We start from the raw sequence: 24173 nt of genomic DNA on the forward strand, positions 1-24173 counted from the left end.
TTACATATATAAACTACTATCAGAGTAGGCTATGAAATGACATCTACTGTTTTTTAGTCAGTCTTGTGTATGTATTAAACCAAATAAAAGGCCTATTTTAAAGTTTTGCCTAACAGTTCTCAGTACATCTTCAGGTGATAGGGAAACACATCTAAGTGTCTTTTCAGAAAGATAGACAACTTTACATTTATAGCAATAACCTAAAAGCTAAAAAAAAGTAAAAGCTTTGTTTTACAAGGGGACGTTTGCAGCCCTAAGTCCTCGAGGAATCAATATGTCTCAGCCACCTACCAGCCAAGGCAACTCATCAACTGAGACAACACTGCCACCGTGTGGACGGAGCAGCAGTGCACCGGACAGTGACACAGCAGGAGGCGGAGGGGTGGCAGTGAGACAGACCGGATCCTTCATGAGGGAAGAGGCCAGGGACAGCCAACCAACCCCGGCTTCTCTTCACTCATATTATTCTGTATTGCAAACCAGGGAGCCCAAGCAGGGGGCTGCGCTAGTATTCGTAGGATGTCCCGTCATGAAGGTAAAAATACACTTCAACACAGAGATGTGAGCAAATCGGGATTATTGATAAAAACGTTGACAGAGCACCGAGCTAACGTTAGCTAGCCGAGAATGTCTTGTTTTGCAGCCCATTCTAGCTAACGTTGGCTAGTGTTAGCAGCGAGGGTGCAGTGCAATTTCGTGTGGACGCATTATGGCGGCTACTAAATGTGTGTCTAACCCAACGGACCTTGCAGTTGACGTTTATGTTTCAGAAAATGTTCAACAGTTAGCGTCAGTTGACCAACACAACGTTGATATATAAGCGGAAGAAGCTAGTTAATATTAGCTGACTGTGCTAACGTTAGCTAGCCTGGAACCTATCCGGTAATGGGTTATGTAGCTAGGTTAACGTTAACGAGCTGGGGAGCGAGGGGGAGTGCCGAGAATAGGAAACATAGGAGAACAGCGAATCCCAGATGACGTTGTGGGTTCGAGGGCTTCTCTTCTCGTCAACGTTAGCTTGTTTTAGCCTCCTTCCTGGTAAAAGTTGGCCTTTAGATTCAAGTTTCGCAAATCAACATTCACCTCGTCCTTGTGGCCAACCTTGTTGGGCTTGAAGTTAGTTGTTGGTCTCGAGCAGACGTTAGCTAACGTTGTCAATCAGATGCTTGTGTTCACCAGCCGGCAAAAAGTTAAGTTAGCTAGGTGAAGTCTACCACAGCTGTCTGACTTGTCAGCTAACAATCTGGTTTATTCGTCAAATGGTAAACCAGCAGCGAAGGTTAGTCGGGCCAAAGCGGCCTTTAGTTTCCATGTCTGTGTTGTTGTCAACTTTGCTGTCAGTTGTCATCGTTATTTATGTCTGAGATGTTAGTGGTTATCGTTGTTACTGTCATTAACGTTTCTGCCACCGCTGTACAGCGGGATCAGAGTGGCAGTGAGCTTTAACAGCTTGCTAGCAATGAATGGAGATATGAGGGAGTTTAGACAGCCTGGTGTCATACAATACACCGACACAGCAGCACGACTGTCCTAGTCAATCAAGAATTGCCTGGTCTTGAACACAGAAGGCCCCCTTTACCCTATGTCAACACAAGGTTAATCCTTTCATATAGTGTTGGAATGAAAATACTGATGAGGGTGGATTTATGAATCAGATGGGTGTAGTGAGTGTAGTTTTATTAAAAGGGGAATGGGACAGACACTGGTCAGTCTTTGTCACTCCAGAGTAAGAGAATTGCTACAGGAGGGTTGATACAGTAACATGTAACATATGATGCATTGCAAGATCCCTGCAATAAATACCCTACACACCGTGCATCACTTTTAATGTTAAATTTTGGCTGGATTGTGTCAAAGAAGTGTTCATTCTACTCCATGGTTATTTATTCGGCTTCTGATGCTAAAGGCGTTTCCTTTGAATGCAGTTGTTGAACATTTCCTTCTTAATGTGTTTCAATCAAACCGCACATACATCCAATCCACCTCACCCAGGTTGCTTCACTGCCATGACAAAAAAAATATACAACCAAACAAGCAAAATAAAAAAGGAAAAGAGAAGTCCAACAGTCTCACACAGCAGCTTTTAATGAGTTCAACTTCTAATACCCATTTTGCAAACGTAGTTACCATTCAGTTAAAATTAAACTGTATCATTCTAATAGATATGCTCTGAAGTGAACTTTGTATCAAGTACAAATATGAAGCTTATTTATTGTAATTCATTTATTGATTATAAGAAAAAATTCTCTGTTAAATTGGATCCAAATTGGTCAAGAAAATCCCAGTTGAAACATGTAATGCTTGATGAGAACAGAAAATACATGACTTGTTTATAGGCTCTACATGTGTTGAAATTATCCTTAACATTGAAGTTATGAAACATTGTATTCTATAAATGAACTGTACATAACCTTTTCCATATGCTGTGTTTACTGAACCAAATTAAGTTGAGTTACACATTTAGCCTCTTTCTTCTCTTGTTGTGTCTTGGCTTTCTTCCCTTAGGCGTGAGCTGCGATGCATGTTTAAAAGGCAACTTCAGAGGTCGACGATACAAATGTTTAATCTGCTACGACTACGATCTGTGTGCTTCGTGCTACGAGGGCGGTGCAACCACTACCAGACACACCACAGAGCATCCCATGCAGTGTATATTAACCCGAGTTGACTTTGGTAAGTCAAATTGATATATTGATAGTCACATCAGACTAATTAAGAGCAGTGTGTTTATCCATGTTGTGAACATGTGTAAAGTGTGAATTTGAGCCGTGAGTGAGAGAGAGAGAGAGAGAGAGAGAGAGCGAGAGAGAGAGAAAGAGAAAGAGATCAGGAATTTTTATATACTATTTTTTTTTTTTTAAGTAATCAAGAACTGACATAAGTACTTATGGTATCATCTCAAACCCAGTGCATTATGGTTTTGATTAGACCATTTCTCTTGCTGTTGGATGAATACTTCTACTAGTTTTGTATACCATGGCGCTGTAAAACATGTTGACATTCAGAGTTTAACATGTTGCATATTCTGTTTTACTGCCTGTGTCTTTTGGTCCCCTGTCACTAAACCAACTGTTTTATAGTGGATCATGGTACTTACGCTGACAGTTTAATGTTTTTTTTTTTTGTATCTTGTTTTTAAGGGAAATAAATCAAAAAATCAGCCATGTGTTAGACGTTTTTTATATGGACGGTTGTATAGCATACTACTAATAAGCTCTTTCTGTCCTCTCATAGGTAATTGTATATGCAGCTGACAAGGAAAGGTGTATTACAAGCGGCTATCTTTAAAGCTGCACTAATCAAAGGTTTTCATATTGACTATATGTAATATGATAAACAATCAGTACCTAACCTGCCCAACACCTAATGGCACCTAGACACAGAACGACTAGCTGGTGAATCAAATGGAGCATTGATCAACTAAATAACCAGATATTTCCCTTAGATGTTGGTGGAGATAAAAACTGAGCTAGCTGTAAAGTGACAGTTGAACTTACATTAATCAAGTGGACACAAACACTACTTCAAATGAATGCTAATGGTGCTCTGTGTCTGCTGGATGTATAGATAGGCAACTGTTTGCAACACGTTCATCATAACCACTTTATAAGTTGAAAATATGTCAGTGTTATCTGTTTGTGTAACCTGCCCCCAGGTGGATTTATGTGAATGGGCCAGGAGGGAATGTTTATAATGAACAGTTTCCTGTAATGTGGCAAGGCAAAAAAAAATGCTGAAGTTAACTCTAAGATGTCTCTCATCCTCTGAATTAAACCTGTTTATTTATACGCCTTCTGAGGTTAGAACTTCTGTTATCTGGCTCTTGACTTTGAGATTTTATAAAGGACCGTTTATCACATATGACTCCGTGACAACTGTGATTTAAAATGTTGATCCTGTGTAGAAGAAACACTGCAATTCCAGCAGCTGGAAACTGGCGTGTAGCTTAAACATGCAAAAACATTGACACTAAATGTCCATCTTGATTCCCCTTCAGACCTGTACTACGGTGGAGAAGCTTTCTCAGTGGAGCAGCCCCAGGCCTTCACATGTCCCTACTGTGGCAGAATGGGCTACACAGAGATCTCCCTTCAGGAGCACGTGGCTGCAGAGCACACAGAGACCTCCACAGAAGTGGTAAGTTAAACATTTGATTGCAAGGAAGCATTGTGGAAAAAGTGCACTGTGCCTTTTTCGATGTGTGTAGTGTACTTTTCTGTTTGTTGTCATCTGGGCTAATGTTTTTAACTTTTGTTTGGCTGTTTAAAAAAAAAAAAAAAAGTATCACAAAAAAGTGGAAAGTTGCTGCTGAAGCTTCACACACAGCCATCCATGAAAACTTGGCTAGATGTTTGCACAGATCTTTAGACCTGGAAACATTCACATTTGTGTTGATTCTCCTCAAATTCTTCAGAAGGTTCCTTAATGGAGTAAATTGAATCATTGATTGTGAATGTTCCTGACATCAGAAGACCCAGTAGGTTTTTAAAGTGTGCTGTGTTTACATCTTGGGGGTGGTAATAGGTCAATCCGCAGGGGCTTGGGAAACCCGGAGTTGCCGGTTCAAGTCCCGGTATGGACCAAGTGTGAAGTGTGTACTGGTAGCTGGAGAGGTGCCAGTTAACCAAACCCCCAACTGCTTGCTTCTTTTAATGGGCAGTTCCCTTACTCTTTGGGATTAATTAAAAGTATCTCTTATCTCTCATCTTAATCGTTGTCTTGCTTAAAGGGATATTTCACCGTTGAAAAGATGGAAGAATCTTTTAAATTGGGTCACTTATGCAGTAAAAAAAAATTTTTTTATTTATTTTAATTTTATTTTTTTTATTTATTTATCTTTTAGAAGTTGGTGCCTTTTTAGGCAGAGAAAAGCCCCAAAATGTGTTTTTGGCTCAGGTGGATGAAATACATGAAATCCCAGAATGCACTTGCTTCGCTGCTCAAAGAGTCCACTCCCAAGCCACGCCTACTGTTTACAGACATAGACAGACAGTGAGGCATTCAACTCAACTCAAGTGTGTTTTGTTGTCATTCCAACCATTTACATGAAACAATGTTTCACCATGGCTCAAGTGGTGTTACACGTTAAATATATATAAAAAACTACATTACATGAAAACCAAATACGAAACAGGCTACATTAACCCTTAAATGTCCACCGGAGGCGTAATGGCTGCGGATCCGCTCCGTAACAGCGGCAGAGTCATTGTGTGTATTTCCACGGGCTGCGAAACAACTGCGTCCTGACTCCGTCCCAGCTCCGGCCATCCGTAGCCCTCCGGAGCAGATACGCATAGGTTCTAATTTTGCTGAATGCCAGAGAGCTTTGCAGCAATTAAGCACACGGCAGATAAAGGAAGTCAAGCACAAAACAAAATAAAACATCTGGTTAGTTTTCTAAATAAAATAGACCATGTTCATGGCGGATCATATTTCCCTGCACAACACCTTGAAAACACAGCACAGAGTTGTTTTGTCTCTACTCCTCTGGATGGGAACAAACTGTTGTTGTTTTTTTTGGTTCTATTCTACATGACTTTGCGAGATCTTGTGGGTCCTCGAGGCTTCAGTTTTCAGTCATGGCTGCAGCTGTTTTGCAACAAATCCGGACCTGGCGGGTATTAACGGATCGCGAAGTACAGCTAATGCAATGTTAGCGGTTTCCGGTACACTATTGTGTAGCCATGTTTCAACAAAAAGAAAAACACAGCAGTTTCTGAACTCGCGGAGTTTCATTACAGTTGGATGTAGTCCAGTTTGTTGTCTAATGATCGGACACACGCAGGATGGATCGGACAGGTGGCCGCCTAGCATCAGCTTTCCACCTAGCTGAAACTCTTGCCCTCGTTTGGCATTTCTGCTTTAGCGCACACCACCTTGGATGTCCCCATACCCAGCTAGTGGCATCAGGCGACACCGCTGGCTGAGGTGCTGGTCTCCGTAGTAGGTTAAGCTCACGTAATGATACATTTATAATAAATAATAAAGTTTCCTGTATATTCTCCAATCTGTACCTATGTATCCTGGTGGTACACATTTGCGGTAGTTTTAATGCACAATTCAATTTCAGTCATCATTTCATATCAATTTATAACAAGAGTTAACTCGAGACACTCTGCAGATAGAGTAGGTCTCAACCACACTCTAAAACTTACAAGGGCCTAACAGTTCTTGTTGTTTCCTCCAGAGCAAGTGACAGTAGCGAGGAAAAACTCCCTTTTAGGCTCTTGGAAGGCGGTGTCTGACAGGCCGGTTGGGGTTGAAATAAATAGTGGCAATCACAGTCATAGTAAAAGAGACTGGAACGACTAAAAATAGTAGTTTGTAGTAGTTCACGGTATAGCAGGGCACTGCACGACATTACAAGTCACAGCAGAGCTTAGAAGGATGTAACGGCATTGCAGGACGTGTAGCAGGGCCACGGCGACCATGGTTTTGGAACTTCCCTCATCCAAGGAAACATGCTGGGGGGGAAAAGAACTTATGGACTCCAAGAGTCCAACCCCCTCTGAGCGCGTTGAAAACATGCAGAAATAGCTGGCTGCCTCTGGGCAAAAATAACTCTGATTTTGCGTCACACACAATACAGAGATGTCTCAGGGGGGCATGAGGGAAGCACGGCCATTTGAAAATACTACCGTGTTTCTACTGATACAAAGCTTAAGGATAATTGGTGAAGTGTCCCTTTAACAATGTCACATTTGAAGCCTAGTTCTGATGTCAGCTTCCGATGCTGCTAAGAATAACGGTGCAGCTCTATTTATAAACGCATACTGTTATTCAAGGAAGAAGACAAAAAAATACTGGTCTAAAGGCTGAGAAATAACTAAAAGAACATTTTGTCCATGTTCTGTACATTCTACATTACTGCTGATGTTTTTCTGAAGCATGAACATGAATTGTTTTTGGTGTGAGTCTTCTTCCTTCTTAATTCCAGACAACCTCTGATTTTTCCTTTTTAGAATTGTTTTTAAATCAACCTGCAGATTCCACGGACTTGCTTCTGAGGGGTCCAACCCATTACAGTTGTGTGTTGGAGTGGCACCATGGGCATAAATCTCGTCTAACAGTTGGTGGGAACATGAAAAATTTCTGAAGATCAATTTTTGAAGTGACACAAATAATACAGCCACAATTATACTTGTAGAGGATATATGTACAAAAAGGAAAGCCCTAATACTATCATTAGTGTAGCATGGAGAATATACCATTATCCGTCTTTTCAATGTTTCTCTTGATTCAATGAAAAAGCCGACTAAATCGACCAAAATATTCTTCTTTAAAACCATTTATTTTTAAGTGTACAATCAAGCCACAAAAATACCTTAAAACATAGGCTTATTAAAAAAAAGTGAAAGAATATAAAGAAATAAGGTATACAACTTTTTGGACACTTGTTAAATTAGCTAATCATAATGTAAACTGACACACCTCCAAAAATATGAACTAAGCTCAAAACCCTTACCTGAGACTACGCTGACTGTCCCTGGTCTCCCTGGTATTCAGTTCTTTCTGTCTCCTTTGCCTGTGACATAGTGACGTTATTATTTCCATAAGCACCCATTCTTGTAAAGATGTTACCAAATTGTCTTGAAATGAGGCTTGATTGTACCTACTTTGTTTTTGGTGTACTGAAAAATAATCTTATTTCTGTTTTTCTTTTCTCTGTCATTTTATCTGGGCAACAACACAAATCTTTAAAATCACATGTCTAAATATGAGTCCAAGTGGCCGTGGACCAAACTACTGTGAGGCAAGGGAGGGGGGTACTAAAAATGTTTCTAAACTTAAAAAGCATTTTGGGGGTTTGGATTGTTTTACTACTACTTACATAGATATTTTAAGTACACATTATTATGTTATTTACAATACACGGCATGGTTTTTGATGATATTTCGGGGGTGGGGGACACACCCTTAGATGCGGAGGTCCTGACCCCTCCAACCGCCTGGGATTTACGCATCAGTGGCACACATAAATGCTGTCCAGTGTTGAGTTAATTCTGATATGGTTTAGTTTGTTCAAGGCGTACCGCAGTGTGAATGGTAAATTAAATATTTCTAAAATAGTTATATGAAAACTTCAGTTATTAAGTTAATTAATTTACAGGTACTCTTAGTCTATATCGCCAAGATCCTCCAGAAGTACCTCCTGTTCAGCCGGACGGCCCTCACCTTCCGCTTTCTTTGTGTTGCTATTCTAAACTCTGCTATATTTATGAGTACTATAGTTAAAGTTAAACTATAGTTATAATTTCGTTTATTTTTTATTTATTTCCTCATGCATTTGTGTCTAATAGACTGATGTGAACATTTGAAATTGTACTCGTATTAAGCGAGAACGCAGTGACAAGCCGGTTCGAACCAAGCTGCAATGCAATCTAAAAAGGCAATTGGGCACCTACGATTCCATTAAAAGTGATAGTTTTTGCCACTAAAAAGCTCCGATTATATTTAAAAGTGTGTGACAACCTTATCAATCTCAGGAGGTGACTTCCTGTCCGAAGACAGCGGTGTGGAACGTGAGTAGGGACTTATGGCGTTGCGGCACTCTGTTGTTTTGCAGTAGGCTACATAAATTACGCTATGGGTTTGTATTAGCTAAATGATTTTCAGTGTCATGGCTCAATATTTAAATGAGTTTACAAAATGTGTATAGGGTCATTATAATTGGATGGCCGCCTGTATTCATAAGACAAAGAGCGGATGGGGGGAGAGAGAGAGAGGCGGCAGCTGCAGAGTGTTTTGTGCTTTCAATACAATAAAATACATCCATGGTTTTGTGTTATCTTAAATATTTTCAATAAAAACAAGGGTTCGTCTTTGCTCATGTCTCTTTCACAGCCCTGTTGATCAGAGGGGAGAAATCCTCTGCTGTGGGGACACAGCGTTGTGTCTGAGGTATATCACTGGACACATCAAGACCACACATATCTGGCACCAACAGGTCTAACTCTATACAAAATATTCTTTGGGTATATAGGGGCACAGCACCCACGGGAGCACCACCAATATTCCGAGCATCGCTGCCCTTCACCTGCTGCTTCACCCTTCTCTGCCTGCTGCTCTCTCTAGGACTCTCTGTGTCTCTTTGTCCGCATAACTTACTGTGGCTCAAATGCATAGTCATCAAACTAAAACAACCTCATCCACATTTTTTTAAATCATTTAAATATTGAGCCACGGCAACATTTTTTAGATAAAACCAACCTATATTTTCTGAAACCTACTACAAAACAGACTCCCAGAACGCCTTTGTCCCCTGACTTGCGTTCCACACTCCACACCCCGGTTTTCAGACAAGAAGTCACCTCATGAGATCGCTAATGTTGTCAGACACTTTCAATAACAATCTGAGTCTGAAAAGGACAAAAAGTGGACAAAAATCGAGGGTTCACAATTGCCCCATTAGGTTACATTGAAGCTTGGTTTGTGCCAGCTCGTCGCTGCAATCTTGATCAATACTGGAACAATTTGAAAGATTTTTGGTCTTATTAGTCTACTCAACACAAATCCAGGGGGAAATAGGTTCCTGGTTGAGAAAAAAAACTAAACTTGAACTGCTCCTCAGATCTCTGACGGTTAAATTGAGACAGCTAACTAGACTATCCGTCCAATCTGTCCATTCTGAGTCTTCTGTTTCATGATTAAAACAACTTGAACAAGCATGTTAAACAAATTTATAGTCAATCCATGCCTTCATCATCACTTTTGACACACTCAACACAGAGCTCTCTGCATGTTACAATTTGTCATTTGTACAGTTGATATTTGCAGATCTCTGTACTTGTTCCAGAGCACCCATCACATGGTCATTGTTGAATGTGTAGTGAAGTGTGCTAATACTACATGTAACGCTCTCTCTTCCTGTCCTCTAGATCTGCCCCATATGTGCAGCACTACCAGGTGGCGACCCGAATCATGTGACCGATGACTTTGCTGCTCATCTCACACTTGAACACAGAGCACCCAGAGACTTAATATCCTTTTCAAATAGTAGTCCCTCTTCCTCCACATACCATAACCTGGCTGCTGCAGTGCTGTTTTTTTTCTTCAGTTAGTTGTGGTAAGAGAAGCCTGTATTTCAGGGTGTAGAAACTATTCAGATATTTATGTGAATGCGTTCTGTTACATCTAGATTGCTGAGTCAGGATATATCGCAAGGTGTGAACTGCAAGGTCTGTAGTAAATGGAAGATGCAAGCTTCCTATTTACATTCATTTCATACATGCCAATGGCACCGATGCATTTATTTTTGCGGCGTGCCTCAGGTCCCCGCAGGGTTCTGGACTCGTCATGAAAATGTCTTCAGGGGGTTGCAAATAAGACTATTGGCTAGAACCCTTTTATGCAACAAATCTACACATATTGTTATGGCCTTGACTGTAATACTTATGTATATAATAATGTGCGATGCATTGTCCCTGACAAATAAATTGATAATAAAAAAATAAAAAAATAACCCCACCATGCACTGTTAGGCTGCAGCGACACTTTTATATCTCTGTGATTACAATAGGGTTCCCAACACTGTTGGTACTGGTCCACGTTGCCTTGCAACCGCAGATCCTAGCCCCATCGGGGATTGACCCCTAATTATGTTTCTCATGCCATTGTGACAAACTACAGTGTGAAGGCTTCCCTCAGATTGATCAGTTGGTTGCACGCTTTGTCATTGGTTTGATGCATAGTCTGGCCTTCTCTTTCCTCTCCTCCCTTTGAGAGTGGCTCTCCACAAAGAGCCATGAGATGTAGGGAAGTTAAAGTCATTATGAAGTGGGTTGAGCGCTGAAGATCAGATCGAAAGCAGTTCAATGTTGCTTTTATGTTGTTTTTTCTCAAATTTACCAAGTGGACGATTGTAGTTTTGATGGGTTGTAGGGCTGTTTAAATCCAAACTGGATAGATATTGACGGTGATACTGGCCTAATTAAGCAGATCAGCTATCAGCTGGGATGTGACCAATCCACGTCACAAACTTCCTAAAGTTTCTTTGTAGTTATAGAATTAGTTGTTTCCTCTTCTTATTTGGCAGATAAAGTAGTAAAGTGGTCTTGACTGATCTTATCTATTACTAAATAACATATTAACCAAACTTGAGGTTCTGCTGAAGTGTATTAGTGAATTATATTATATAAACTTACAATTATTATAATATATTAGGCTTCCACAATTCGGGGAAAAAAATATGAATCAGGTTTTTATTTAACTTAGAATTTATATCACGAATCTCTGCCACAATGAACCATGAAAGAACACCGCAAATTGGCAGTACCAGTTTTTTTTTTTTTTTTTTTTTTTTAAGTTATTTAAAATTAAATCCTGAACAGGGGTAAAACAAGATTGCAATTTTATGACAATTTATTGCGCAGGCCTCTCATATTAAAAAAACAAATACCCCTCATTCCTTTTGACGTTGAAACTGCAGTTCATACAGGAATCAGCCTACTCGTGTGAGTTCACTTACACTATACAAGATGTTCAGGAGAGCCACAGAAAGGAGCACTTTTCAAGAATGTGTAATTTGTCAAATTGTGTGAAGGGTTGAAATGGCAGCATCTGTGTTTGCCTGTTAGGAACCAGCTGTAACGCTCCATGTGAGCTGCATTCTGGGAAGATTCCGAGTACTGGGGATGCAGTCTATTCGAAAAGTACTTAGAATAAGTGCTGTTGAGAAAACAAAAGATGCAAAGATGTAGAAATGCAGACAGAACAAGTGCATCCTAAGCTTCACACTTTTGTCTGTTGGCATACACAGAGTGGTGTCTTGTGCATGGGGGTGGGGGGGACACAAGAGCCCCATGCAAACATTTTATCAGACTGCAGCTGGATCAGAAGGCCTGAGTGGAGTGAGCATTTAGAGTGACAGATTCTGTGCTGCAACTTCAAGTTATTAATACATTTGTCAATCAAACAGAGTAGTGTTCCTTAATGACAAGCTCCACGATGAGTCCAGTGGGGTGCGGCATGTGAGGAGGATGTTTCACCCTGGTCGCGGGCTGGGGGGTCCGAGAGCCCGCAGATCTAACATGCACTTCACCAGCAGCACCACAGGGGGACTCTCCACCAGCCAGAGCTCCTCACAGAGTTCCAACTACAGCAGAGAGGCCATGGACCCTATAGCAGGTCAGACACACACACACACACACACACACACACACACAGAATGGTTACATGGTAAATTCATGCTGACATGTATGCTACAGGCTCCCTCTGAGGCACACAGCTGCAGAACAAGAAAGAGTGAAACCTGTTGTGGGTCAGGCAATAATGACGGAAAGTAGCCTGCACAGTTCCAAATCTTAGACAGTGTATTGGGTGCACGGCAGCGACAAGAATCAAAGAAAAGAGACAAAGATCAGATAAGTAATCTTATTTAAGGTGGGAAAAACCAAATAGTGTTTGTTTTTTAAATTTGACATTAAATAAGAAGATTCCTTATCTGTGAGTGCTGGGGTCTTTGTTTTCTTTGGTCAGGTAATTAAGCTGTATGTTTGTTATCAGTACAGTCAGACAGAAAATAATTAAGTGGAGTGTCTCACAGCTACAGCTGCAGGAGGTCTGAGACAAAACACTGGCGCCTAGTACTAAATCAGCCGTGTGGCATTAAGAGACCCGTGTATTCATTGTCTCACTACGAATTGTTTCTCATACACAGAAAACTGACCTGCAGCAGCAGAGATATGAAACAGGGCTAGGCCGAACGGCGGTCTGGATAATGCAGTAACGTGTGGGCAGAGTTGTTGCTGTGGCAATTTCTTGTTTATCCTGTTCCCAATTTTAATCCGGTTCAGCGCTTGGCATTCGCCATGTCAGCTCCAGCTGTGCCATAATGAGGGTCCCTGTTCAGTCTGCCTCACAAACAACCTCCTCACTAATGACCTACTATACCTGCTGGGCCTTGACCCAACTGGTTTAATTTTAGCCTAAAAACCTCACTGCTGAGGGTCTTACCCTGCGTCCTGTGAATGCTAGTGCTGTACTTTTGTGGCTCAGAGGCTGCATAGCGGTCCTACTAGATCATTGTACTGTGACAGTATAGTTTTTTTTTCTTTTTGAAGGGATAAACAATGTGACCAATTTGAAATATGTACGTCTTACATAAATTCACAAAACAAATATCATGTTTCTATGAGCGCCCACTGTCTGGTAGACTGATTGACGGGTCGTCTGAATTGACCAAGTCTTTGCTTCATGTCGGAATCATCGAGCCCTTGTCTTTTCCATCTTGTTCCTCCCAGAGCTTCTCTCCCAGTTGTCAGGGGTGCGGCGTTCGGCGGGCGGACAGCTCAACTCGGGCCCCTCGGCCTCCCAGCTCCAACAGCTTCAGATGCAGCTCCAACTGGAGCGCCAACAAGCCCAGGCAGCGCGTCAGCAGTTGGAGACGGCCCGAAACGCCACCCGGGGCGGCGGCCGAGCCAATGCAGTCCTCAACACCAATTCAGCTGCGGCAAACCCCAACGCCAACCACAATACCAACCCCAGTCCAAACCCGGGTCCGCCGGAGTCCAACACACAGCAAACTGCACATAGCTCCCAGTTTCTACTCAGCAGGTGGGACTGCCTCTCTTATTTTCTGTGTCCACCTGAAATGTCTTTAATGTCCTTTGGATGTTCACTGTGCAGAGTATATTTTTATGTGTTAAAGGGATCTTTAAGCAGTTGTTTTTTTATTCTCAACTGTCACCTGATTTGTCATCCACCTGTCGTCCTCTTTTAACCAACTGTTAAATTTCCCTTGCAGGCTGAGCGAACCGCGGCTGTCTGAGGCCGAGCGGCAGGCGTGCGAGGCCCAGTGGGCCGACAGGAGCTTGTTTGTGACGGAGCTGCTGCTGTCAACGCTGCTGCCCGACTCGGACGCCTCGGCCTCCTCCGACGAAGACGAGGACGACTGTCACGGCTCATTGCGGAATTTCGCTGACTTCGAGGCCATGGGCTGTGTTGAGGTCATGACCTTAGACGTGGCACTGCAGAACCTCAACCTCAAGGAGATGACCCCGGCCACCAAGACGCCGAAAACCACGACTAAAACAGCACCAACGAAGAAAGAGCCTCCTGCGCCGCCCCTTTGATGACATGGCCACTCCCTCCCCTCAATCCACCATTGTACTTGGCTGACTGCCGAGTCAGTCCGACTGCCAATGGATGACAAAAAAGACTGCAGTTCTTTTTGGCTTTGTTTTATTTTTTTCTCAGTGATTGTAATTTCAGCTATGTCGCTCCACACTCAGCCCCATGTTTATTACGTTGTGTACATTGAATAAAAGTAGTGAGACGAGAGAATGTGAAAGCAAGCAAGCGTGGTGGGTGCGTGAGAGAAAGGAAAAATAACTATATAAATATATTATAGAAAAATTTATATGAAAGTTGATAATCAATTCCATATAACCCGCGTTTCCTCTAGCAGATGAGCAAAGCGTAGTCAGCCGTTTTAAAGAGACAAACGTGTCACACGCCAGGGAGAGAAGGCAGACAGAAACCTCTCCGGTAAAAACGCTGCTGTGTATTTATAGTTATTGATTAAAGAACTGCTTGGAATGGTTAACCACAACTGAAGCATGAGCTTAAATCACCATGTGCCCATTTCTAACTGCACACTGTCACTAAACGGGGAGCTCTTTCTCTTTTGCTCAGACACCTGAGTAAACGTCAATTAACGGTGCTGAGTGCCACACCACTGGTATTTCTGCACCACACACACTCACACACACAGACTGATGGCCATGTTTGGTTACATTCATGTCCACTCTCAAGCCCCCTGTCCTTTGTGTGACATCACCTGTTTTGGGTCTAAAGACCTTGCTTTATATCAACTGTGGGCACTTTGGTTTTGAATTGCATATCCAGTGTCCATTTGTGTACACTACAGATGCTCTACATGAAGGCGTAATGCAACTCTGAGGCAAACAGAGGTGAAACTCCTCAGTGTGACCGTTTTCAGGCCTTTTCTAAAATGGAAGAAACACAACCTGGTTCACAGTTCACCCCCCCCCTCTCGCTCTTTTATGGAAGACCAGACACTATTTTCTCAAGCTTCCCGTGATCTGAAATTCTCTCCATTACTCATGAATGCAAAATTTACTCATGTGACTTGAAGGAGAGCATCTTGTATCACTCTTTCCATTAATTTCTCTCAGTCAAAAAGATCTTTGTATGCCTCCACTGCTACCTGAAGAAATGCAATGTATGTTTTTGGCTCAGCGAAAGCCAAATCAACAGGGTAAACCTTTCAGTTTGGAGGACAATAAAAAATGTTTTGGATGGAAATTAACTAACCCAATCCTGCTCTCTCGTTTGTGTTTTTACTTTCATTTTTTTCCTCTCTCAGTTGCTAACTTCTTGGTGAGCATGTACAGCATATGGTAAAAATAAACACCTATCTTACAGGTCAAGTTCAATCTCAATTAGTCTCGTCATCTCCTGATGCATTTCTTCATTCACAGCAGCAGTGCAACATACTTTACATATATTTGTTAGTTTGTCTGGACCTACTGGACACCTGCGGACACTCTGCCCTGAAAAAGTACTTCACTACCTTTGCATGTTTTCCAGGTGTACAGATGTAATCAGTATTTTTTTTGTTAGTGTTTTTCGATTGCTAAACTACAGTGGGCACAACTGGAGCTACATGTGCAAAACTACAGTCTGCACTAACAGTCGCCTGAGCTAAACAGTTCGCATCTCTTGCAAAACGTATTCACAGCAACACAACTCTTAACACACGTCTCAAAACAGGCTCAGTGCAGCAAACACTATGAACAACCCTCACTAAGATAACACACTGTCACTCAGAACACACAGAGTAAAACCACTAGCATCAAACACCAATACAGAAAACATTAACTTTCTCATCTTTACAGTTTGAGTGACTTCACACTGATCAATAGTTTCTTTAAAGAAAAGATAAAGATTTCCATATATAACAATTTTCACGTAAGGAAGAGAAGAAGGAATAAAATCAGTTTGCTGCAATACAGTATTCTGTCTTGTAATTTATGGAATTACTGGGGGGAAGTAACAATGTACAAAACTAACAGAATAGTGTGACTTATCCTGCCTCTCCCCAGCATAATGCAGCCAGTTTTCTTCATCACATTTCATGTCGGCGTCCTCTCTAAACACTAATACATGTGGTGTTTCCATTGCTTTTACCTCAATTACTTTCTGAAAAACAGTAAGAATGCAGTTTTACTACTGGAAATATATAGTGTTAGTCTCTTTTTTTTTATAGCTGTGCATGAGACAACTCAGCATCTGACCTGGACATATTGGTATCTTTGCTCTTTTACCTGTTTCTCTCAAACGGTACAGTGTATAATGGTTTCGTTCTTATTTGGGGTTTGTATACAAAAAAAGGCTCTCCTAAGGTTTAAGGTTCTCCTAAAAACATGCTAGAAATGAACATCAGCCAACGATAAGGCAGAGAAGCTCGGGATCTCTCCGGAGTAAAGATGCAGCAGAGATTTACATAGCTTTTTTTATAAACCTGTTTAATTTTCTGATTTCTTTCTGATAAGGAGGATGGAGGATGTATGTAATGGTGCTGTTGGAACTGTATTTCATTATATCGAGGGGTGTGTGCTAATAAGTCCACAACCCTTCCTATAAATGGGGTGGACAAAATAAAAGAAACACAAGTCAGTAAAACGCAATACATTAAACCACAACCCTTACATAATGATCACGAAGTGGAATCAACAGCTCTATAAACAGTTTAAACTAAATATCTAACCTTCATGAAGGTAGAATTTATTGCAGGGCTTATGTGTTAAATGTAGGCTAGCTACATACACTGTCAACTGAGCACACAGCAGGTAATACATGTATACACAAACGTGTTTGGGTTTTGACCAAATCTACACTTAAAATTGATGCGGCAGAACCGAAGATGTCTTTTATTTTCAACACATCATTCTTCTATGTTAAAACATGGCACCTACATTTCCCAAAATGCAACTCGACCGCCAACAGTTTGCTCCAGAGATTACGGATTCTGTGCTTAAAGGCCCCATGGCATGAAAATTTCATGAACTTGAAAATATTTAAAAAAAATAATATGCCTGCCCAAGGTCCCCAGTGGCTAGAAAGGCCGATAGGTGTAAACCGAGCCCTGGGTATGCTGCTCTGCCTTTGAAAAAGTGAAAGCTCAGATGGGCTGACCTGGAATCTTGCCCCTTATGAGGTCATACGTGCAAAACACTTGTTTTCCACTGTAATGGTAAAATGCCTTTAGACATGAACCCAGCTGTGATTTTCTTCTAAGATGGGCATGCTGACTAATGCAAAAACAAAATCAAAAGAGCTATATTTGGTTTATCTCACTGGGAACATTTAGTCATTTATACAAATTAAACAACATTCACCCCAGATTTGAACCCAGCTGCTCCTTTGTTGTAGGCCTAGGCCTTTGCCAAGAAAACAGTGACATCCATTATTCATACATCAGGAAAAAGTATTTAAAAATATGTAGCCGACATGGACTTAAAGGAGAGGCCCCAGTAAGTTTTAAATGAAACAATTTGATTGGCTGTGTGAGAATAAGCTCTTCACCCATTGACCCATGGAGATGGAAAGGTATTCTGATGAATTAATTCAAACAAAAACATAGATTTGTGATTCACACAGCCTTTTTATAGGCTATAGCGTAACAAAACTCAAATATTCTATGTCCTTTCTGCTAGACTCGACAGCTGAAGTCTCAGTGGGTCTGACAGATGGATAGAAAGATAGAAAGATAGATAGGCGGTGGGTGACGGTGCCGTGGATATGACACATGCCTTTGGTGTGGGAGACATGGACATTCCCACTGTGATACATCAACCAATGTGTCTCTGAGCAAGACACTTAACCCATAGATGCTCCAGAGGTGTGCGACTTCTGACATACTGCATAGCAATAGTAAGACACTGTGGTCAGCTGAATGTAATGTAATAAAAAATAGATAGATCTGTGGACATGTGGATTTTAACTGCTTAAGATGCTTGTTTTTGGGAAAGTTCAGATTCTCCCTACATGAGAAAAATCTGTTTTAAGTGGCGGTGAATGTCCCTCAAAAACAAATGGGCTGATATAATTACATTTTCTACATACCACAAATTACACTGAAGTTAAAAAGTCACTATAAACCTGAAGAACTTTCTGTTGTCAATTAAGTTGAACACAAGAACCACAAATAAAGAACTCAAGTTGAACACTGTCTCTGTATCTGAAGCACTGGGAACCCTGTGACTGCGGGGAGGTTATGGTTTCCATTTCTTGTTGGTTACTGATTTAACCAACATGAAATGGAAACCATTATCCCCATTGGACGTAAATGGTGTCACTTGCTGTGTGCCAACCAGCATTTTTCAGCGTTACTGTAGAGACTTCTTAGACAGCCACAGTGCTGGGAACTTAAAAGTGCAATCTGTGCCAAGTCACTGAATTATTATCTGAGCTCTAAACCCCTAAATAACCGCAGCCTGAAAGGATTTGGCACATTCATTCAGTCTTTAAGGAGGTTTGTTGCTGTGGAAACCAAATGCATGCAAAGTGGGGGAAAAAGACAGAAACACAACCACAACACTAAATAGTTTAGGGCACAACAATATATTGCTGATGTATAGTTACAAATCTGAAAGTAAAGTTAATATTACTCTAATAAGCCAATGCCATAGAATGTATATGTTAAAAAACTACATTTTTCATCTTTCCAGCAGTAAGCATCTTGTTTTCACCTCGTACACATCTTTCCCAAAATAAGACACAACTCGGTGGAATCTTGGTATTCTTTGTAATTTTAATTCCCACAATTTAGTTTAAATGCAGACATTTCTTCACTAAAATCTTAAATAAAACATTACAGTACGATATATGCAAATCAGAAGAGCTTTAAGATTTTTTGTAGAAGCAGGCTACAATTTCTATAGATTTTTTTTTATTCAGTCATTTTTTCAACTTTTGAAGGACCGGACAGTTAAATAGCAGTAAACGTTAAAGAGACAACACAGAGCTGTAAAGCCTGCAGGCCAGCCAAGGAGCACATTCTATTACAAAACAGACCAGAAAACTAGAGACAGCACGTGAAGGTCTGAACTGATGCCCCTCCACCTCTGGGAGGCGGTGTTAGTGCCACACACACACACACACACAGGAGAGGGCGCTATTCCACCAGGCGGAGCTACACGACCACAGAGTGACAGCAGTGTAGTTGCACCCTCACAAACAGCTTGTTTTGCACTTTCAGGGAGAGAGAATGGCACCTTCTGTTTCTCCGCAAAGAGGTCACAAAACAGGTATAATGCAATAGAAGCACAGGAACTCCCTCAATGGCAATTCCACCACTCAATGATACCGAGGAGCTGGAACAGACTGGTCTCTGCAGGGAGGGGAAGTGTCAGGCTAGGCCATCTAGTGGCTGCGTTCATACCAAACCGATTTTTGAAAGAAAGATTATCCTGAATTTTACCTGCAAAATCATTGGAATTATTGTCTTTCAGGATATAATCCACTCTAAAATGCATCAATAAAGAATGAGTTTGATCTATAACTCATAAGATAATTATTCTCAAGGTCTGACTCATTTAAAAAGGCCCCTCCTTTCTCAATCAGCAAGTTAGAACTCTTATTTTTTATGGCTTTCCACACTGCTTTGTAGTGGACTGGGCTCCTTTGGAAAAAGGTTATGTCGCATTTGTTCATGAACTAACTGAATCAACGACGATGTGACAATAGTCGACTGGTTGTTTCTGCTAATGTCCGATCGAGCCAGATTAGCTGAGATGCCAGGGTTAACACCATCGTTTTATATCTATGGTGAAACCCTTGATAAATAATACCTACAGATGTTTGTTTTTTTCTTCAAACTTGAACTTAATCATTATATGTTATAAAGAAATATGTAATATTTGAAAAAGTTTTAGGGGCTTTAATCTATTAAGAGCAATGCTACTTTGATATTTACCATATAGCATAGTTGCTTTTATGAAATTACTATCAGATATTTTTCACGCAGTCACCATAAGACAATCCTCCCCCCCCCCCCCCCCCCCCCCCCCCCCCCCCATCTTGAGCAGCGCATCCTTTTTGGCCTATCAGGGCTGAGAATGGCATGGAAAAACAACAGAAAATGACAGTGTGAGTTACAAAACAGAGGCCTGCAGAGCACGGTGGTGATGCAGCGCAAACCAGATGTCTGAAGCATGCTGGCTGACCTCAGTCAAGTAAACCTCGTAATCCACCATGTGGAAAGTAGATTCAGTCTTATTTCATTGTTTACTTAACTTAAACACAAGAGCAACAAACATCCACCAGCTGCAGCCAGATAATAGAATTTGCCATAGAGTGACTTTCATCAGAGGAAATATGCACATTACATGGGGTTTTCCTACTATTGGACTAGATTAGCAATAATATTTTGTTGGCATTCAACAAGATTTTAAGTCTGCACTTGGTAGCTCATGTTGTTACATGTTAACAAAACAATCAATGTTTTATCCTATCTATAAATGACGAGGTGTTCAAATGTTAGCAACTACCAATGTGTCACATGCCTATTTATTTTAGAATATGAACAAAATAGGTTTTTCTGCAGACAGCTGAAAAAGACACTATGGCAAAATACACTTAAAATTAAAAGCTAATCGAAGTTAAGTAAAACAATGTTTTTATTCTATCTAGAAGTAAGCAAGTACATTGGCTTGTTTTAAAGACTGAACTGAAAATCTGATCTTCTCGGCCTATTTTCTCCAAATGGACTTCCTTTACTAGCTCTGTGCAGCCCCCTGTGTAACACACATGCCGTGGAAGAGGGAAAGGGTATGAGCTTCAAGAGTGGTTCCCTGCCAAAACAAGGAAACAAATGTCCTCATAGTCCAGTTATCAGTTACCAAGTTTAAGATTTAAGGTTTTGCCACTGGAGATTTTTTGCTTCTAGGTTTCACCTTAGTGAGCAGTTGTCCTGGTTTTAGCAAGATGCTGTCCTGCTCTCACAGCTCAAGATCACAAGCAGTAGGGAAACAAAATTACAAAGTGTTTTCATCTAAAATTCAAACATAAAAATGGTAATTAAAAAATCTGATCTATTGGCAACCGACACATCAATCTACTAGAAGAACACACAGGGCTTGGAGGAAGTGTGTCACATGGCACCAGTGAGGCAAGACACTTGGAATAAGACCAATTCTCAGTATCAAAGATCTCTTAGAACAACTAGGCCCGGTTTTCCAGTTTTCCCATCAACCCCACAGTGTGTCCTCCAAAGTGTCTGGAAGCTCACCCATGTTAAAACTCAGATATGGTAGAAAAATATAGTCTTGATGAAATTTCTATAGTCATTCTCTTCATTACTGAATTGCACACATACATGTAGTGTCAACTCATCGTAATGGCAGTGTAAAGTGACGGGGATCATGATTAGCACTACTACTACAACCAAAAAAAAAAAAAGAGTCATCGTGCGTGCACGCACACACACATGCTCTCGCTTTCTTTCTCTCTCTAGACACTTCAGGTTATTTTATTTTTTTTACTTGCACTTAAAAAAAAAAAAATCATGGTTAATAGTCTTTCATTGGCATCATTAGGCAACAGGTTTTTTTTCCAGATACTCTACAATATGGTTACGATGTAAACACCACATTACTTATTATTTAACTGTATCTGCACAAAGTAAAACACAATGTTACAAGGCAAGTGGCTAGTTAAGCATAGATTTGTTCATGAGAAAAATATTTTTTTTTTTTAGGAAACACACCACAAGAACAAAAAAGAACTTGCGACACCTGGCAACGAGTTTGTTCAAATAAAAAACAAAAAAAGCTTTAGACTTTCTTCGTCAATACAGGTCTGGTGACCCTGTTAAAAACGCTGGTGATGATCAGTACTACCCCCCCAGATACCATCTCACATAATGATCCCAGGATAAGTCTTGTGATATTTTTGTGACACGAGCGTCCTCAAATCCACCACCACTGGACTTTGATTTAGCCTGAAACTTGACCCTATGTTATGTCCCTAACCTTTAGCACTTTGATTGAAATGTGATGATCAACAGACTAAACATTTCTACACTTAAAAAAAAATAGAAATAACATCCCATTTTGAGGAGCTACATGTGTGGTAGGGGTTGAATCCCCTTTTTTCCACCTCTGCATAACTGGCTGAGTTATAATACGGGTTTGATATGATACATAATCGCCGTCTGACATGACAAGGCTGACCAGGGGTATGAGACCGAGGTTCAGGGCTACAGAAACAGATAAACCCTGGACTAAGACGTGATCTGACCGGCAAAACAGGGCGGGAGATTTGAAATGACCCGAACATGGACAGTGTAGAGGTCCATCATTAGCAGGGAGCCTTTAATATGAGGAAATGACTCCAGTAGCTGATTTTTATATATGAAAACAAAGGCATCTGGATGAAGATATGTGAACATTTTATGAGACCTTAGTGTTTTTGTTTCTGTTCAGTTTTAGTGTTTTGGCTTCTGCGCCACATACAATTGCTTCTACTTTAAGTCTATCAAATATCCCCATCTGAAAACCAACTGAAACATTTTCTCAAGGAAACCTTTTAACTAAAGATTTGTTAGCCAATGCTGGTGATTTTACTGATACGATAAAATCTGAAGGAAAGAAATATCTCCGGCTTTCTGTTGAGTACGGCTTCATTACTTAAATTTAAATATTTTTTTTCCAATCAATGTACTTCTGCACACCTCTGGAAACAACAGCCGCCTGTCAAGTGTATGTGTTCATTTAGGGTGTGTGTTTTCTGGGACGAAACACACTGTAATTAATGAATGGAACTATGACATCGTGGAGATCCTCCCTCCCCACTACATTTAAAACAAACCATGATCCCACATCCCCCTCCCAAACTCTCTAAGGACAGTATTTACAGTACAAATTACAGTATATTACATCATTAAAAAATATGAGATCCATCTCTAAAAACATACAGAAGCTCTTGACAAAAATGAACTCTTTAACAAATCAGGTTTCTGTGGTATCATGAGGAAAATTTAAAATAAGCAGAGTGACCGTCCCCCCCCCTTCTGAGGTGTCCTTTCCATTTGGCCCTAGTTGTACCTGGCTAGCATGTTAAAAGTGAGATGATGGATGGGTTGGTTTACCGCAAGCACATCTTTTTCTTCCTCTTTTTTTAACTTTAAAGCAAGCCCTCAAAACAACAAATCACACTCTGTACACAATATGTACAGGTTTTTTTTTTTCTGGGATTTTGGAATAATAATAATGAGCACTTGACAATCTATGCTACCTGGGATTACAGGCAGAACTATCTAGTTTTACTGTATTTTAGGTGTGCAGAATTAACGGTTTGATTACTTGTCGTGTGCTGCCTTTTGTTTTTAAAACTTCTGATAAAAAAAGAAGGGACAGAAAATGACTGCCACTTTTTCTTCTGCCATACGTCTTGTTAAGAGGTACTGGAAATCTCCCTATTACTGTCATATATGTACAGCAGATTGAATAGTTGGTTATAGACTTTCATATGCACCCAAAAAAAGAGAAGAAATACTCAGATCAAAAACTCTACTAAGACAAAAAAAAGATTACTGGACTCAAGAGCCAGGCAGCATCTGAACCAACTCTCCTCACACACCAACAGTACAACCAAGTCCATATGTTAACCTCTGCAGCTTCCTCCCTTCTCCTTCTCTTATCCCCGTCACCCTTGCTCTCTTATCGTTTTCATCTCCTTTATCGGTACCCCTGACACTCGAGCTATGATTTCTACCCAAGTCTTCCTCTCTCTCTTTCACCACTCTCTCTTCCTCCTCTGTTCTCCCTCCCAGCCGGGCATCCTCAGACGTAGGGCAGGATGCCGTAGACGAACAGGGCCATGACGGCAGCGCTGAACAGGCCGGCCACGGGCACAGTGACGAACCACGCCAGGAAGATGTTCCTGAAGAGGTGCCAGTCCACTGCTTTCTGGGAGCGGATCCAACCCACGGCCACGACTGAGCCCACCTAGAAGCCGCAGCCAGGGGGGAGGGGGGGGGGAAGAAAGCAATCAGCAGCAGCACAGAACAAAATGTTTAAAGTAGGCAAAGTCAAAGACACTGAAGAGCTGCAGGTTGGTCAGGCTTTTCTTATAAGGATGGCTTCATCAGCTTGTTTTTACAGACCTACTTATTTTTAATTTATGTTTAGGCAATTTTCGTCCATC

At 41.0% G+C, this 24173-nt stretch overlaps 2 protein-coding genes across 11 annotated transcripts in view; one reads left to right on the forward strand and one right to left on the reverse strand.

Moving 5' to 3' along the window:
* The first annotated feature begins 334 nt into the window (after positions 1 to 334).
* On the forward strand, positions 335 to 15279 carry LOC117945329 (E3 ubiquitin-protein ligase KCMF1-like). The gene is made up of 7 exons (XM_034872771.1): positions 335 to 535; positions 2506 to 2673; positions 3998 to 4137; positions 9878 to 9979; positions 11945 to 12125; positions 13241 to 13553; positions 13744 to 15279. Exons 1-7 carry the CDS (start codon positions 520 to 522, stop codon positions 14069 to 14071), a joined length of 1248 nt encoding a protein of 415 aa, XP_034728662.1. The 5' UTR covers positions 335 to 519; the 3' UTR covers positions 14072 to 15279.
* A 3635-nt stretch (positions 15280 to 18914) lies between these two features.
* slc20a2 (solute carrier family 20 member 2) overlaps positions 18915 to 24173 on the reverse strand; it is a 54165-nt gene continuing 48906 nt past the window's right edge. For 9 of the 10 annotated variants that reach the window (XM_034872763.1, XM_034872770.1, XM_034872761.1 and 6 more), the window contains one exon: positions 18915 to 23974. In XM_034872763.1, coding sequence (XP_034728654.1) covers positions 23810 to 23974 — 165 coding nt within the window. In that variant the 3' untranslated portion in view covers positions 18915 to 23809. The remainder of the gene's footprint in view (positions 23975 to 24173) is intronic. The other variant, XR_004656776.1, reaches the window with a different exon arrangement.

The sequence above is a fragment of the Etheostoma cragini genome, chromosome 5 (genome assembly GCF_013103735.1).
Source record: "Etheostoma cragini isolate CJK2018 chromosome 5, CSU_Ecrag_1.0, whole genome shotgun sequence".
Taxonomy (NCBI): Eukaryota; Metazoa; Chordata; class Actinopteri; order Perciformes; family Percidae; genus Etheostoma; species Etheostoma cragini.

Coding starts and splice junctions, on each gene's coding strand:
- LOC117945329 (XM_034872771.1), top strand. Junction 2,674..3,997: donor ATTAACCCGAGTTGACTTTG/GTAAGTCAAATT, acceptor ATTCCCCTTCAG/ACCTGTACTACGGTGGAGAA. Junction 4,138..9,877: donor CAGAGACCTCCACAGAAGTG/GTAAGTTAAACA, acceptor CCTGTCCTCTAG/ATCTGCCCCATATGTGCAGC.